The 14,551-nt window shown below is 42.5% G+C and overlaps 1 protein-coding gene across 1 annotated transcript in view; it reads left to right on the forward strand.

Annotated features, from left to right (window-relative positions):
• Positions 1-14,551, forward strand: part of LOC137307181 (electroneutral sodium bicarbonate exchanger 1-like) — a 178,543-nt gene that overhangs the window by 70,596 nt on the left and 93,396 nt on the right. The window contains exon 2 of the mRNA XM_067976546.1: positions 5,949-6,033. Within this exon, the coding sequence (XP_067832647.1) occupies positions 5,949-6,033 (85 nt within the window). The remainder of the gene's footprint in view (positions 1-5,948; positions 6,034-14,551) is intronic.

The following is a 14,551-nucleotide window of genomic DNA, read 5'->3' on the forward strand; positions in this document are numbered from 1 at the left end:
GAGCACACACACACAAAACTGCCCTTGATTTGGCACTGAGAGGGCAGTCTCACTGTGAGGAATGGCTGGTGTGAGAAATGGAAAAATTCATACTGGTGTGCAGTGAGGCTATTTTTCTGAGGCTAAGGTTTGGGATGTTGCTGGGAGTGTTCTGCTGACAGTGACAGAAAGTATGACTGTCTTCCATTCCCCAGCACAATTCACCAAATGTAGAAAATAAACACTTCTAATTAAATATTATGACTTTTTAAGTCAATTTTTATTGCCGATTAGGGTTTAAGGAGTATTTTTCAGTTTTTATTTTTAGCATTGAAAATCAGGGGAAAATTAGATTTACCCCCCCTACCAAAAACAAAACCAGGTTAAATTTGGAGAAAGTCAGATTTTTAAAAAAATCTGTTTATTTTGATCACTAAATCTCAAGGAAACAAGCAAGAGACTAACAAGGCACAGTTAAATTAGCCCACAATTATTTACACAGTTCACATGCCACTTTTATGGGCCTCCAATGGCCGCTCCAATAGAAGTGTAATATAAGTTTCCATGATCACATGTCAAGCTATTTTAGCAGTAAAATACATTAATGGTATTTCTTAATGGACTGTATGCTGCAAAATGTTGACTGCTCAAATTAATGTTTAAAGTCACATCATCATAGAATCACAGCACAAGTATTTCTAAAGTCTGAAATATGAAATAGTTGATGCTAAAATTTAATTCTGCAGTATGTACTATAAACGATGCATTGTGATCACTGTATGTAGTGTATCCATTGTTTTAAAATGACATTGCTATAGTCATTCTCAAGGGTCTTGATGGTACAGATTGGATACGCATGCATCCCCGGACCTGATTTTTGGTAAGAAAAAAAATGGGAAATTGCAGCATTTAATCATAGAATCGTAGAAAGGTTGCAGCACGGAAGGGGGCCATTTGGCCCATCGAGATCGCACCAGCTCTATGCAAGAGCAATCCAGCTAGTCCCACTCTCCCGCCCTATCCCTGTAGCCCTGCAAATTTTTTCCTTTCAAGTACTTATCTGGTTCCCTTTTGAAAGCCACAATTGAATCTGCCTCCACCACCCCCTCGGGCAGTGCATTCCAGATCCTAACCACTTGCTGTGTGTACAAAAAAAAAGTTTTTTCCTCATGTCACCTTTTGGTTCTTTTGCCAATCACCTTAAATCTATGTCCTCTGGTTCTTGACCCTTCTGCCAATGGGAACAGCTTCTCGCTATCTACTGTCTAGACCCTTCATGATTTTAAATACCTCCTATCAAATCTCCTCGCAACCTTCTCTGTTCCAAGGAGAACAACCCCAGCTTCTCCAGTCTATCCACGTAACTAAAGTCCCTCATCCCTGGAATCATTCTAGTAAATCTCTTCTGCATCCCCTCTAAGGCCTTCACATCTTTCCTGAAGTGCGATGCCCAGAATGGAGGACAATACTCCAGTTGTGGCTGAACCAGTGTTTTATAAAGGTTCATCGTGACGTCCATACTTTTGTACTCTCTGCCTCTATTTATAAAGCCCAGGATCCTGTAATTTCTCTCTCATTTGGGAAATATGAAAGTCTCCTCCCACAAAAACAAAAATTCGGGAATTTATTTGTGGAGATTGGTAAAACTTTAAAAGTCCGTCAATCCCAATCGTGTACTCTTTAATACTAAACTGTGATCTGTTAAAGATTCATTGTAGTGAGGGAGCTGTGAATTTGGGTATAGCAGATGAAGTTTCTCTGAACGTTGCACCATTTTGAGATGGTTAGTAAGAGCACAGTTATTTCAAAAGATATATGTAATACTCGATGTAGTCGAGTTAAATCTGGCATTTCATGATTAGGCCCGTTGTGCGCTAGATACACTTGTCCTTGTCCCTCTGACCTTGAAGGAGTTAAGACAGTGGCTCTGTCAGGAGGACAACAGGGAGACTGTGATTTGCTGGGAACATGATCGTCGAAGACAACAGCAAGAGAACGGTTTCGTCGGTTAACAGCAGCGGTGTCATGATAAGCGGAGGGCCAGAGGAGAGGGAGTTGGGAGTTTGAGAGCGAGACTATGAAGGAACTGGGGAGAGGTTTGTCCATGGGTGGCAGAGGGTAGGGTGGGAAGGTAGACGAAGAAGGAGTCAGATTGCCTTGTCAGTGATTAAGACCTTGGGTACAAAATGGCCCCTGAGAACTAGTGAGTCAAAGGAGTGGCTAAGGGATGGGAGAGTTTATTTGAAGGGTGGGATGAAAGAGAACAGGAGGGTGGTGACGTTGGAAGAGATGGAACTAGGGAAGTTTAGATGTAGGTTGAAGTCACTGAGGATGAGGAGTCACATGGTGCAGAGGTTAAGGGAATGTTTCTTGGTGAGGAAGTTGGCATGGGGCTTGGGAGGGAAGTAAACAATGATGATTTTGAATGAGAAACATGAAGGATCAATGAGGGTGAGTTGCTCAAAGGTGCAGAAAGTGTTGATTCTGTATAGCACAGTGAATGTCCTTGTCCTCTGATGATGATTTAAGGAAGCCAGTGTACATGTGCAATGTTACTCAGGACTGACTAGGATCAGCCTTCCCCTCCTTGTATAATCAAATCGGGTACATGAGATCAGCACTTCTGTGACTTTGTAGCAAGGGGATAATTTATTCAACGTTGCTTGAAAGTGTACTGTGTCTACCAACTGAATGTAATTAAATTCTTGACTAATGCCTGCATAATTGTAAAGCAAAGTAAGATTAATTGCATGATCTGCAGATGAACGTGACACTGTTTCTAGAGCTGGAATTAAGCTATCCTCCTTTTGAAGGTTTGTCCAGTGATACTTGATTTGAAGGTGATTGTTTTCACCTTCAGAACTTTTGACCGATATCACCAGAAATGAATGTCCTTATTCCACCACCAGTTTCATTGCACGCATGTGTTTTATTCCGGTCATAATCTAGCTAATTCTACCGATAGATATTTGCAAGATTTTTTTTGTGTGTTTGTGGAGGAAGGAGAGAGTGGGGGAAAACTGCATCGGATTATAAAACAAATATTTGAAGCTAAGCCAAAGACTTCCCTGATGGCTCAGTGGATTGTGAAAAGTTTAAGCAACAATTTGAATTGTTTGCAACAGCCATTGAAGCAGATGGGGGGGGGGGGGGGGGGGAGTGGAAAGATAAAAACAGACATTTTCCTACATCTTACTGGGGTGAAAAACAAAATATTTCAAAGATTTTCAATTTTGAGGAAGGCGATAATCTGTGTCATCCATTCCCTTTAGGGTTGCAGTATCGCTAACACTTATTAGATCCAGTACTGGATTCTCTCCTTCCTCAAACTTCAAATTTGTATAGACAATGTGGAATGTAGTATGGATCCAAAAGCCAGTCAACCTTTGGGAATCGATGCACAAAATGTGGCAAAAATAATCACTATATGTAAGATGTTGCAAATCACAGAACAAGCAAAAGTCAAGTCTGGAAGAAAAATCACTTGAGAAATTGTATGTGAATGTAATAGTAGCAAATCAAGAAAATGGGTGCTATGAAATAGTCATGAGATTTAAACTGGATACAGGAGCACAAGTGAATGTAATATCTGTGGAAGATTACAGCATAGACCTAAATTGCAGTGGGCTAAGATGAAAGTGACCGAATACTTGGGACCAAACAAATTAGTGAAAGGAAGCTTTGTTGCCAAGTTGACACAAAATACTAGTTTGTTGTAGAAGTACCAAAATACATATTTCCAATATTACTTCTGAGTGTTTGAGAAACTCAAATTTTATGGTAAGGTGACAAAATGCCACTGGGTATGGAACTCCTATACAGGAATGAAGAACCGATTCCAAAAGGGCTTATTTGTTAAGAGAACAATGAATTGGGATCTCTGAACAAGTAACTCCAATAATACGCCATTTGCACTCTGGGGGAAAAATGAAAAGTGGAGTTTGATGATACGCAGGACCTAAGAGGTCAGAAAGTAAATGGAAAAACCAAAAGAATGGGTGAACTCACTAATAATTATTGACAAAAAGAATGGTAAATTGAGAATTTGCTTGGACCTCAAACACACTATCACAAGTCTCCAAACCTGTTAAGGCAGTCAACTCTTTTATAAGGATCAATTTGACAGGATGAGGGGTTTGAAAGCTGAAATACTAATGTGCCCTCTCCCTATCCTGAGACCATCTGTCACACCCCCATCATTGCCCTGGCTGACATTAGCTAAATAAGCACAAAGCTGAGATCAAACCTGGCAACTTTCTGTTTGCAATGGCTTAGCATTGCATAATATGGCCATGGAAGGAGCGTTGACGTCGCAGCCTGTCAGACTGTTAATCAGCCTGTGAACTCGTCCACTAGTTCTTGCTGTTCTCCAGGCCAAGAGTGTGAAGATACAAAAACAACAATATCACTGTTGGTGAAATGTCTTTGGAATGAAGTAGCAGATGACAGTTGAAGCTGTTTTATGTCCTGTCGCTTCATATTTAGGTTCTTATTCGAAAGATGCAATATAATAGCGCATGACATCTTTGTCCTTGTTCAGCTTCTTGCGGGCAATTTCTGTTCAAGTAAACTTCGGTTTAGAGTTTTGTTCAATCTTTTTTTTTTCCCAGTGAATTCCCAACTAATCTGTCTTTCTAATTCAATGTTAAATACGTCCTTGCCTAGCACAGGACGTGTTGAAAATGTATTTTGTGAAAGAACATCGAAATGGAACTGTTTTCAAAATCCAATTACCTTGGGTCAATTCAATCCAAACCAACACTTAGTTGAAAAGCATTGTCAAATATTTAGCCTTGCAAAATCCAATATACTGAAAAGTTAATGATATCGGCGGTGTTATGTTTTGTTCAGTGTGTGTGTAGATTTAAGTAATGCAGATGGAAGAGTCAACAGCAGGCATTTGTTTTAGAGCTGAGGTGCAATGCTACTATATCTCATCCATCTTTGTGAATGTGACAGTCCTAACTCATTAGCAGCAGAGGGTGAAATAGCTTTTCCAAATTTCTATTTTTTTTTTTGTGCTCATCAAAATGAGGAATGTCTGTGCTGGAGAATGGAACATTGTCCTTCATGATGTTAGGTTCTCCCAAGTCAGGTGAAACATATGCAGAATCAGGCTCCCTGTATCCTGCCCCGACGATGTTCCTTCGCTCCAACTTTGCAGCACCGCCTACTTTGCCAGTGTGGATTTTTCAACTTTTCCCCCAAACACCATCTTTATGGCCTAAGACTTTCAATTTAGTGCCAGATTAAGGGCAGTTTTTGTGTTGCAATCTTTTACTTGAACCCAGTAAGAACTGTCCATATTAATTTCACGTAGGACCCTTACAGCCAATAAAGATATGTTTTTTTTATCCCATCAGTCTTTCAGCTCCAGAACCTGGACTGGAATCCAGTTCTCTGAGGCGAAAAGATAGTTGCTAATCCACTGCATCACCCAGTCCACACTGAGCAGATAAAAGGGATCTTGAGGGAAAAAAATTGTTGTTTGATTGATTCGTATACAAAAGCCTATATAGATCGGGAATTGTTATAGTGCAAAAAACATTGTAAAATGCAGTGATAAACAACTGCTCAAATTGTACGGAATAGTGTGTTCCAAAATAGTTGAGGTATTTCAAACCTGACTTCTAGAGTAGTGATTGCCCTATTAACCATGGGAAATACATTATGATTTTTGTCAATTTTATAATTGAATTACCTACCAAACCAGACCTGTTGATGTGATTCTGGGATAGCATGTGGCTTGCTTTACTGACATCTAACCTATTTTCTGGTCTTAATAAGTTTCTTTTACTCAACTATGTCTGCCACTCCATCTGAACATGGCTGGAGAAAGAGAGCTAGGGTGTGCCTTGAGGGCCATGCTTGGAAAGTATGTCGGGGATGGCTGTTGCATAAAGAAGTACACATCGGCTTGTATGTACCAGCAATGTTGAGATCTAATGCATCGTTTCCTGTATCTCCAGCAGAGGCATGATGAAGAGGCTGTGGTGGACCAAGGTGGAACAAGTTCAATTCTCAACATTCACTATGAAAAAGAGGAGCTAGAAGGTATGTGTGTGCATGTGTGATATTTTACAAATCACTGACACTCCTAACCACTTGGAAATGTTGTTTCCTAACCTCACATGACACCTATCAATGAACAGAGATACCTGGATCACATGCTGTCGACCAGAGGGCATTCTATTCCCACAGCACCTCAATGTGAGCTGATATGGAAATGTTTTGATGGTGGGAGGTGTAATTACAGTGTGACAAGTTTACATAGGCAGTTTCCATTACAAACGTTGACATAGGAATTTATAATGGAAAATGTTGACAGGAAGTGCTCAGGGATGTAAGATTTTTAATATTAATAGATATACTTGCTGACATTTTGTGCTGATCAAGGTGAGGTGCATCAGCATTAGGGAGTGGAATGGCATTCTACTTTTTTTTTACTCTTACTATCAGCATCAAGCAATGCCCAGGCAGATTAGATGCTGTGTAAAACCTGAATTGTATATTTGTGCAATCAGATATATCCCTAAATTCTTGAACTACAGTCAAAACCTCTTATTGGGAATCCCCAGGGTTGAGGAAAAGCCTCTCTCCAGTCATGTAAGTTTGTTACACAAAGTTACTTGCCTCCCTGTTGAGTGCTTCAGTGAGGCTCCAAACTTTCACCACCACCACAGTCTGCAAGTTTTCAATTCAGTTTTCTGTGTTTCGTTGATGATTATTTGCTCACTTTTTTAAAAAAAAAACCGTTGTCAGGTGATGGACATTAAAGTTGAGCACGTGTTTCCAGGTTGCCATGGAAATGGGATATGTTCTGCCTCGGAGTTTGTGTCTCCATCAGCACCCAGTTAGATGACCCTCCAGCAATGTAAAACGATCTTGCAGATTAGTCAGGAGTCTGTGAGGATTTATAATTCTGACTGAAACAAATCCTGGGGAATAGGGGATTAAATTGAAGCTAAAACAAATATTCACTTTAAATGGTACATTTTTTTAATGTGGTGCTTAAAAAGTTAATGCAGGTCCGAAAGGGTTAATGTGTCTCAAGACTAGGGCTACTGTAGGCCAGAAGGTAATCTATGTTGTGAAATCAGGAAGTTGTTCTATCTGTTCTGTGAAAACAACACATTACAGCCCATCAGATCTAATTGATCCTTTTGTGCCAGATGTATGACTAATACTCTGCACCTGAGCTATTTTTAGCCTCCACAACAGCTTCGTATCCCTGTCTGAGTCAGACAAACTGGGCTCTGGTTAACACTGTCTTGTGGTTCACATAATACTATCTAGATTTGAAATAGGGGACCCCAGGGCAGGTCATTAGAAGACTGAATGTGGTCATATCATGACCAGTACAAGCAAACGCCAGATCGAGTGTTACTGCTCCCGTTTTTGTTCTGAGATTGTACTCAACCTGTGGACACCATCACATATATTGGGCATCGAATGCCTTTGTTAATGAGCAGCTACTTTGAGCAATATTGCAATAGAAGAGCAAAACTAATTGTAATGTAAACTCTTTGATTTCACCTGGCCATTTGCAACCTCTGCATTTAAATGGCAGCAAGAAAGTATTGGTGCAAGAGTAGGGTAAAGGGTATTTATGCTGTAATTATTCCTTCCTGAATTATCTGTACATAAGAGGCAGCTTGTTCCTATGTCGATGAACTCACAAGCCACCAGGAGAGGCGCAAGAGTGGCCTGTGGATTGTCCTCGTCCTCCAGTTCCAATTTTTCTCCCTCTCCCACCCTGTAGGGAGCTCCTATCCTCAGTGACAGCAGAGATCAGAGAAGTAGGATTTAAACCTGTTTATCGGTGTTCTGACATCACTGTACTGCCCTTGTGAATTATAATGAGACTTTTGAAATCACACATTGTGGGGCACCCCCAGAAATTCAGCTGGTTAGGAATGTGCATAGCTGAGTTATACAGACCAGGTAGGTCCCAGGTTCGTTCCTAAGTGTCAGCCTTGGCTACTGGTAGCACTCTCGCTTCTGAGTCAGAAGGGTATAGGTTCAAGTACCACTCCAGAGACATGAGTCCATAATCTAGGCTGGCACTCCAGTACAGTACTGAGGGAGTGCTACACTATCTGAGTTGCTGTCCTTCAGATGAGACCTTAAACCGAGACCCCGTCTGCCCTTTCAGATGGATGTCAAAGATCCCATGGCATTATTCAAAGAAGAGCAAGGGAGTTCTTCCCCAGTGTCCTGGTCAATATTTATCCTTCAACAAACATTGCTAAAATAGATGATCTGGTCATTTATTTCATTGTTTGTGGGACCTTGCTGTGCACAAGTTAGTTGCTGCGTTTCCCAACATTACAACAGTGACTACGCTTCAAAAGTACTTCGTTGGCTGTAAAGCGCTTTTGGACATCCTGAGGTCATGAAAGGCGCTACATAAATGCAAGTCTTTCTTTGTTTCTGCTGTGTTAGCTGATCTGAGCTGGGGCGGTAGTAGAGGGGCTACAGTTGGACGTGAGGCAAGGACAGGTTCGGGCACTGCTGTGGTTGAATAGCCTGTAGCCAATGGCTCGGCTCACACATAGAATCATTGAAAATTATGGCACAGAAGGAGGCCATTCGGTCCAGCGTGCCCGTGCCGGCTGAAAAAGAGCTATCCAGCTTAATTCAACTTTCCAGCACTTGGTCCGTAGCCCTGTAGGTTATGGCACTTCAAGTGCACATCCAAGTACTTTTTAAATGAGTTGAGGGTTTCTGCCTCTACCACCCTTTCAGGCAGTGAGTTCCAGACCCCCACCACCCTCTGGGTCAAAAAATTCTCCTCAGCTCCCGTTTAATCCTTCTACCAATTACTTTAAATCTATGCCCCCTGGTCACTGACCCCTCTGCTAAAGGAAATAGGTCCTCCCTATCCACTTTATCTAGTCCCGTCATAATTTTATATACCTCAATTAAATCTCCCCTCAGCCTCTTTTTTTTCCAATGAAAACAACCCCGGCCTATCCAATCTTTTCTCATAGCTAAAATTCTCCAGCCCTGGCATCATCCTCAAATCTCCTCTGCACCCTCTAGTGCAATCACATCTTTCCTGTAATGTGGTGACCAGAACTATACGCAGTACTCGAGCTGTGGCCTAACCAATGTTTTGTACAGTTCTAGCATAACCTCCCTGCTCTTATATTCTATGCCTCGGCTAAGAAAGGAAAGTATCCCGTATGCCTTTTTAACCACCTTATCTACCTGTCCTGCTACCTTCAGGGATCTGTGGTCATGCACTCCAAGGTCCCTCACTTCCACTACACCTCAGTATCCTCCCATTTATTGTGTATTCCCTTGTCTTGTTTGCCATCCCCAAATGCATTACCTCACACTTCTCTGGATTGAATTCCATTTGCCACTTTTCTGCCCTCCTGACCAGTCCATTGATATCTTCCTGCAGTCTACAGCTTTCCTCCTCACTATCAACCACGTGGCCAATTTTTGTATCCTCTGCAAACTTCTTGATCAAGCCCCCCACATTCAAGTCCAAATCATTAATATATATACCACAAAAAGCAAGGGACTTCGTCCTGAGCCTTGCGGAACCCCACTGGAAATAGCCTTCCAGTCAGTCCACTTGATCCACATGAAGCAATGGCTGCTGGGGAAAAGTACTGGAGGGAAACTGGTACCTGTGGAACTGGGCCCCAGCAAGGAGAGGAGGGGAGGAAATCAGTGAGGAAAGGGAAAGAGGAAAAAAAATCAAACTTCGTAACCTTCCTTGTGTAATTAGTAATTCCTGTTCTTTTCCTTTGAGTTAGTGCTGTATCATGCCTTCTTCCTTTGGCTGAAGCTACAGTAGCTTTTCAGTCAGGAGATATGGTTCCACAGATGGGCATCATGTAGAGTTGTAGATCTTCGTTAAAGATGCCTGGTTATAAGATCACACCCAAAGAACAGATGGTGATCAATACCAAGTTCCAGGTTTTAGTTGGCAGCTGTCCGAGTCTGTATATAAATTATACGTGGTGACAACGATTGAGCTCACTGCAGATTAATGTGTTTTCACTTGGTTCAGCAACTTCACAAGGAAAATAAAATGAAGAATTTTCCACTCTGGATGAAAATAGTAACTTCTATTAGTCTATTTATACATTTATTTTTTAACAAATTAGTGCAGTTTCCTGGAATTAACTTTAAAATGATGGTTATTTGCACATGCCAGGAAGTGTGACCCCTTTCTGAAGAGTTTCACTGCTTAGCTGCCAATTGAAAGCCACACTGAGCTGCAATGTGACACTTTCCTGGGAATGTACCATAGTTTCACAGTTTAGATTTGAAGTCTTGGGGGTTTACGTAATCATACGTCATTGTCGAAGTCAGTGGATGTGGGGATAATGCTGGAGGATTGGATCATTTGTTGGTCCCTTCCTGCTTTTAAACAATGTAGTGGGAAAACTGCTAGAATTCCTCATCAAAAATAGAGTAAGTGAGAACTTGGAAAAAAAGAAGCTGATATGGTTTTGTGAAAGAGCTTCAGAATATAAAAGAAAGCAACTGCTACTGAAATGATAGTGTTGGTTAAACCTCATTTGGAATATTCTGTTCTGTTCCATTCTGAGTGCCCCACCTTAACAAGATGAGGAGATTAAGGGGTGATCTAATCAAGGTGTTTGAAACAACAAAGGAAATTGACTGGGTAAAGAGGGAACAACTCTTCCCTCTAGTAGGGGAATCCAGAACAAGGGAACAAAAGAGATTCCAGAAAAAAAATTGTCTCTCTCAAAATGTGGAATGCACTGCCCAGTAAGCCATAGATGTAGATGAGTCTAAATATCCACCAGCTCAACATCAAATGATCAGGATCGCAGGAACAGGAATAGGTCATTTGGCCTGTTGAGCCTGGTCCACCATTTTGTTAGCCATGACAGCTCTTTAATCTCAATTCCTTGCCTTTCTTCATACTCCGTAATACTCATGCTTCCCAAGTATCTGTCTCGCTTTTAAATGCCTCAAATGTTGCCAAGGCATTTAGATGAGAAAGAGGAGGGGGCCATAGGTAAGTCTGTGGTGTACCCTAGAGCTGATGGTGCAGAGTTCAGAGGAGAAGCCATTGCTGGAGATAGTTTGGCTACATTTGGGTAGGTAGGAGTGGAATCAAGTGAGCGAGTCGCATGGAGCTGGACAATGGAGGAGGATGGTATGGTTGACCAGGCTGTAGAGAGGTCAAGGAGGGATAATACACCATGGTCAGTCACAAAGGATGTAATTTGAGACTTTCGTTAAGGCTGTTTTGGTGCTGAGGGGTGAAAACTGGACTGGAGGGATTCAAACAGGGAAAGATGGTCATAGAGATGGGAGGTGATGTTATGTGCAAGGACCCTGGAGAGGAAAGAGAAGTTGGAGACGGTAGTGGTTGTTGAGCACAAGAGTCTAGGTGGGTTTTTGATGAGGGTGACAACGGTGGTATTGATGGGGAGAGGAAAACACTGCCAATGTCAGCAAGCATGGAGGCTAGGAAGGGAAATTATCAGGTAATAGTAACCTGAGTCTCCAGATCATGTCTCTGCTCCAATGGGTTATGACTATGTCTGAACTGCAAGGATCTGGTCCTCCTATAACCTTGAACATGCTGCCAGCAATTTTTGTAATTTGAAAGAAATCCATGCAGTCTTTTGATTTTTGTTTATCATGTTGGGGGTATTCCTGCTCCAGTCTTACAGCATGAGTCAGTGCCCCATCACACCTGGCAGTATGGCTGCCAGGTGTTTGCCATAGAACTCCAAGGCATGAGAGAAAGAAAGGAGGGGAGGTGATGGAAAGAGTGGGATTTACTGAAGATGGTGTGTGTGTAGCAGTTGATGCCCACACTTTAAAAATTGTCACTCTTCAATTAAGCAATGCTTCCATGCATTACAACCCAAACTGCACGTAGATCAACTCAATAAAGTGGATTTGTGACTGCCACTGCTAAAATTGCCCTTTAAATGTACTGAGAAGCTCTTCCTGGCAGCTATAATGATCCATCATGTACACACAGTTCACTGATCCCCAGAATGTAATAAAAGTAATGTATTCCTCCGAGTGGAAAGGAGCCCGTATCCCTTCCCAAACCTCCTGGGCCAGCCTATTTCCACCCCTTATCCAAATAATCTGGTTACTCAGCAGACAGTAAACCAACAGCTGATTACAGCTGTCATATTGGGGAGAACTTACTACCTCAGTGGCTGGGGCACAGATAGCTTTTCATACAATAAAAAAAATCAGTGGGATTGATCGACATGGAACAGTTCCTACGCTGGCTGTTGGTTGTATGTCTTGATAGTTGAACATGAAATCTTGACCCTCCTTTGATAGGTCACTTCTCCAATGAGTACTGTTCTGTCAAAAGGATGCTCAAAATGGAATCTCCGTTACTCATGTTCCAATCATGGTTTTTTTTTTTTTTATTTGTTCATGGGATGTGGGAGTCGCTGGCAAGGCCGGCATTTATTGCCCATCCCTAATTGCCCTCGAAGGTGGTGGTGAGCCGCCGCCTTGAACCGCTGCAGTCCGTGTGGTGAAGGTTCTCCCACAGTGCTGTTAGGAAGGGAGTTCCAGGATTTTGACCCAGCGACGATGAAGGAACGGCGATATATTTCCAAGTCGGGATGGTGTGTGATTTGGAGGGGAACGTGCAGGTGGTGGTGTTCCCATGTGCCTGCTGCTCTTGTCTTTCTAGGTGGTAGAGGTTGTGGGTTTGGGAGGTGCTGTCGAAGAAGCCTTGGCGAGTTGCTGCAGTGCATCCTGTGGATGGTGCACACTGCAGCCACGGTGCGCTGGTGGTGAAGGGAGTGAATGTTTAGGGTGGTAGATGGGGTGCCAATCAAGTGGGCTGCTTTGCCCTGGATGGTGTCGAGCTTCTTGAGTGTTGTTGGAGCTGCACTCATCCAGGCAAGTGGAGAGTATTCCATCACACTCCTGACTTGTGCCTTGTAGATGGTGGAAAGGCTTTGGGGAGTCAGGAGGTGAGTCACTCGCCGCAGAATACCCAGCCTCTGACCTGCTCTTGTAGCCACAGTATTTATATGGCTGGTCCAGTTAAATTTCTGGTCAATGGTGACCCCCAGGATGTTGATGGTGGGGGATTCGGCGATGGTAATGCTGTTGAATGTCAAGGGGAGGTGGTTAGATTCTCTCTTGTTGGAGATGGTCATTGTCTGGCGCGAATGTTAGTTGCCACTTATCAGCCCAAGCCTGGATGTTGTCCAGGTCTTGCTGCATGCGGGCACGGACTGCTTCATTATCTGAGGGGTTGCGAATGGAACTGAACATCAGAGTTTTCAAAGCTGCATGCAAGACATATGTTCTAATTGTCTTTATTCCCCTGTCTTAGGTCCTGCTGTCCCATCTGTGTAAGGCCAACATTCAGGTATTTGATTATCAAGGTTAACAAGAATCTGAGGGATCGGGGGGTTGGCTAGCATCCAAGAGCTGCTTGTGATTCTGGTCCTTGCAAACGTTTTTTTTTGAAGCGACAGATGAGACAAAGGATGCTGTGGAACTAAAGACCAAAAGAGCTGTCCCATAGATTGAGCTGATGCTCCTGAAGGGAGAGGTTGAGAAGATGTGTGCAATGGTGCATGGTAGAGAGAGTGGATTGTGTGAAATCGCCAAGAACAGGTGCCAAGGGGAGAGACATGGCTGTGAAAAACAGTTTTGGCAAATACAGTTACAAAAAAGAGGAAAGGGTTAAACATGATGGTGAACAGGATGAAAGAAATGCACAAAGTCACAACTTCAAGAGGAATAGAACTTCTTCCAGGCATTCCTGGCAGAGAAGTGGCAAGAGATTAAACAGTAAAATAAAAAGGATAAACTTGCAAATGCTGGAAATGCACAGCAGCATCTGAAGGGCAAACATATCAGACATAGACCCTTCGTCAGAACTGGATACTGGAAGATAAGAGTCTCTAAACAGGGCTGAACAAATCGAAGCGGGGGGGGGGGGGGGGTGGGGAGGGAGGAGGAGAACTGAGAATTGGGTAAAAGTATCTGGATTGCTGAGGAATGAATGAGTGAAGGGGCAGAAAACAGACTTTTTGAAAAGTGGTGGATAATGTGTAAAAATCATCTGAGACTATGAAAAGCCATTAAAGGAATAAAAGGGAATGAAAATAGATAAATAAGGTGGAGAAAAGCGTCAGGAAGAAAAAGCAGAGTTGCAAATACATGAAATACAGACTAAAAACATTAAATGGCATATACCCAGCGGGTCTGCCAACACCTGAAATGAGAAAAGCTATGTCAATATTCAGGTACAGGCCCCTACCCTACCGGAACAGTGCTCTGGCAAAGGATGTACACACAAAACATCAACTCTTGTCTTCTCCCATCAGAGGCCAGAGCTACCTTTCAGTGACTCATTGGCAGACTGAGACCAACAATATTAAGATCACTTAAGACGGATGGGAAAGAGTCATTTTGTTTGACATGTGAACATTTGATCCAAGTGTCTATCTGTGTTGTCGATGATGGCTTCTCCTCTGACAGTTTTTCCATTAGGTTAGGAGTCCTTCAGGGTTCTGTTTTGTGTCTTGCTCTGCCAGTTTCTAGAGAACTGGATTTCTGACCCTAAACC

Source organism: Heptranchias perlo, chromosome X (assembly GCF_035084215.1).
Source record: "Heptranchias perlo isolate sHepPer1 chromosome X, sHepPer1.hap1, whole genome shotgun sequence".
NCBI lineage: Eukaryota > Metazoa > Chordata > Chondrichthyes > Hexanchiformes > Hexanchidae > Heptranchias > Heptranchias perlo.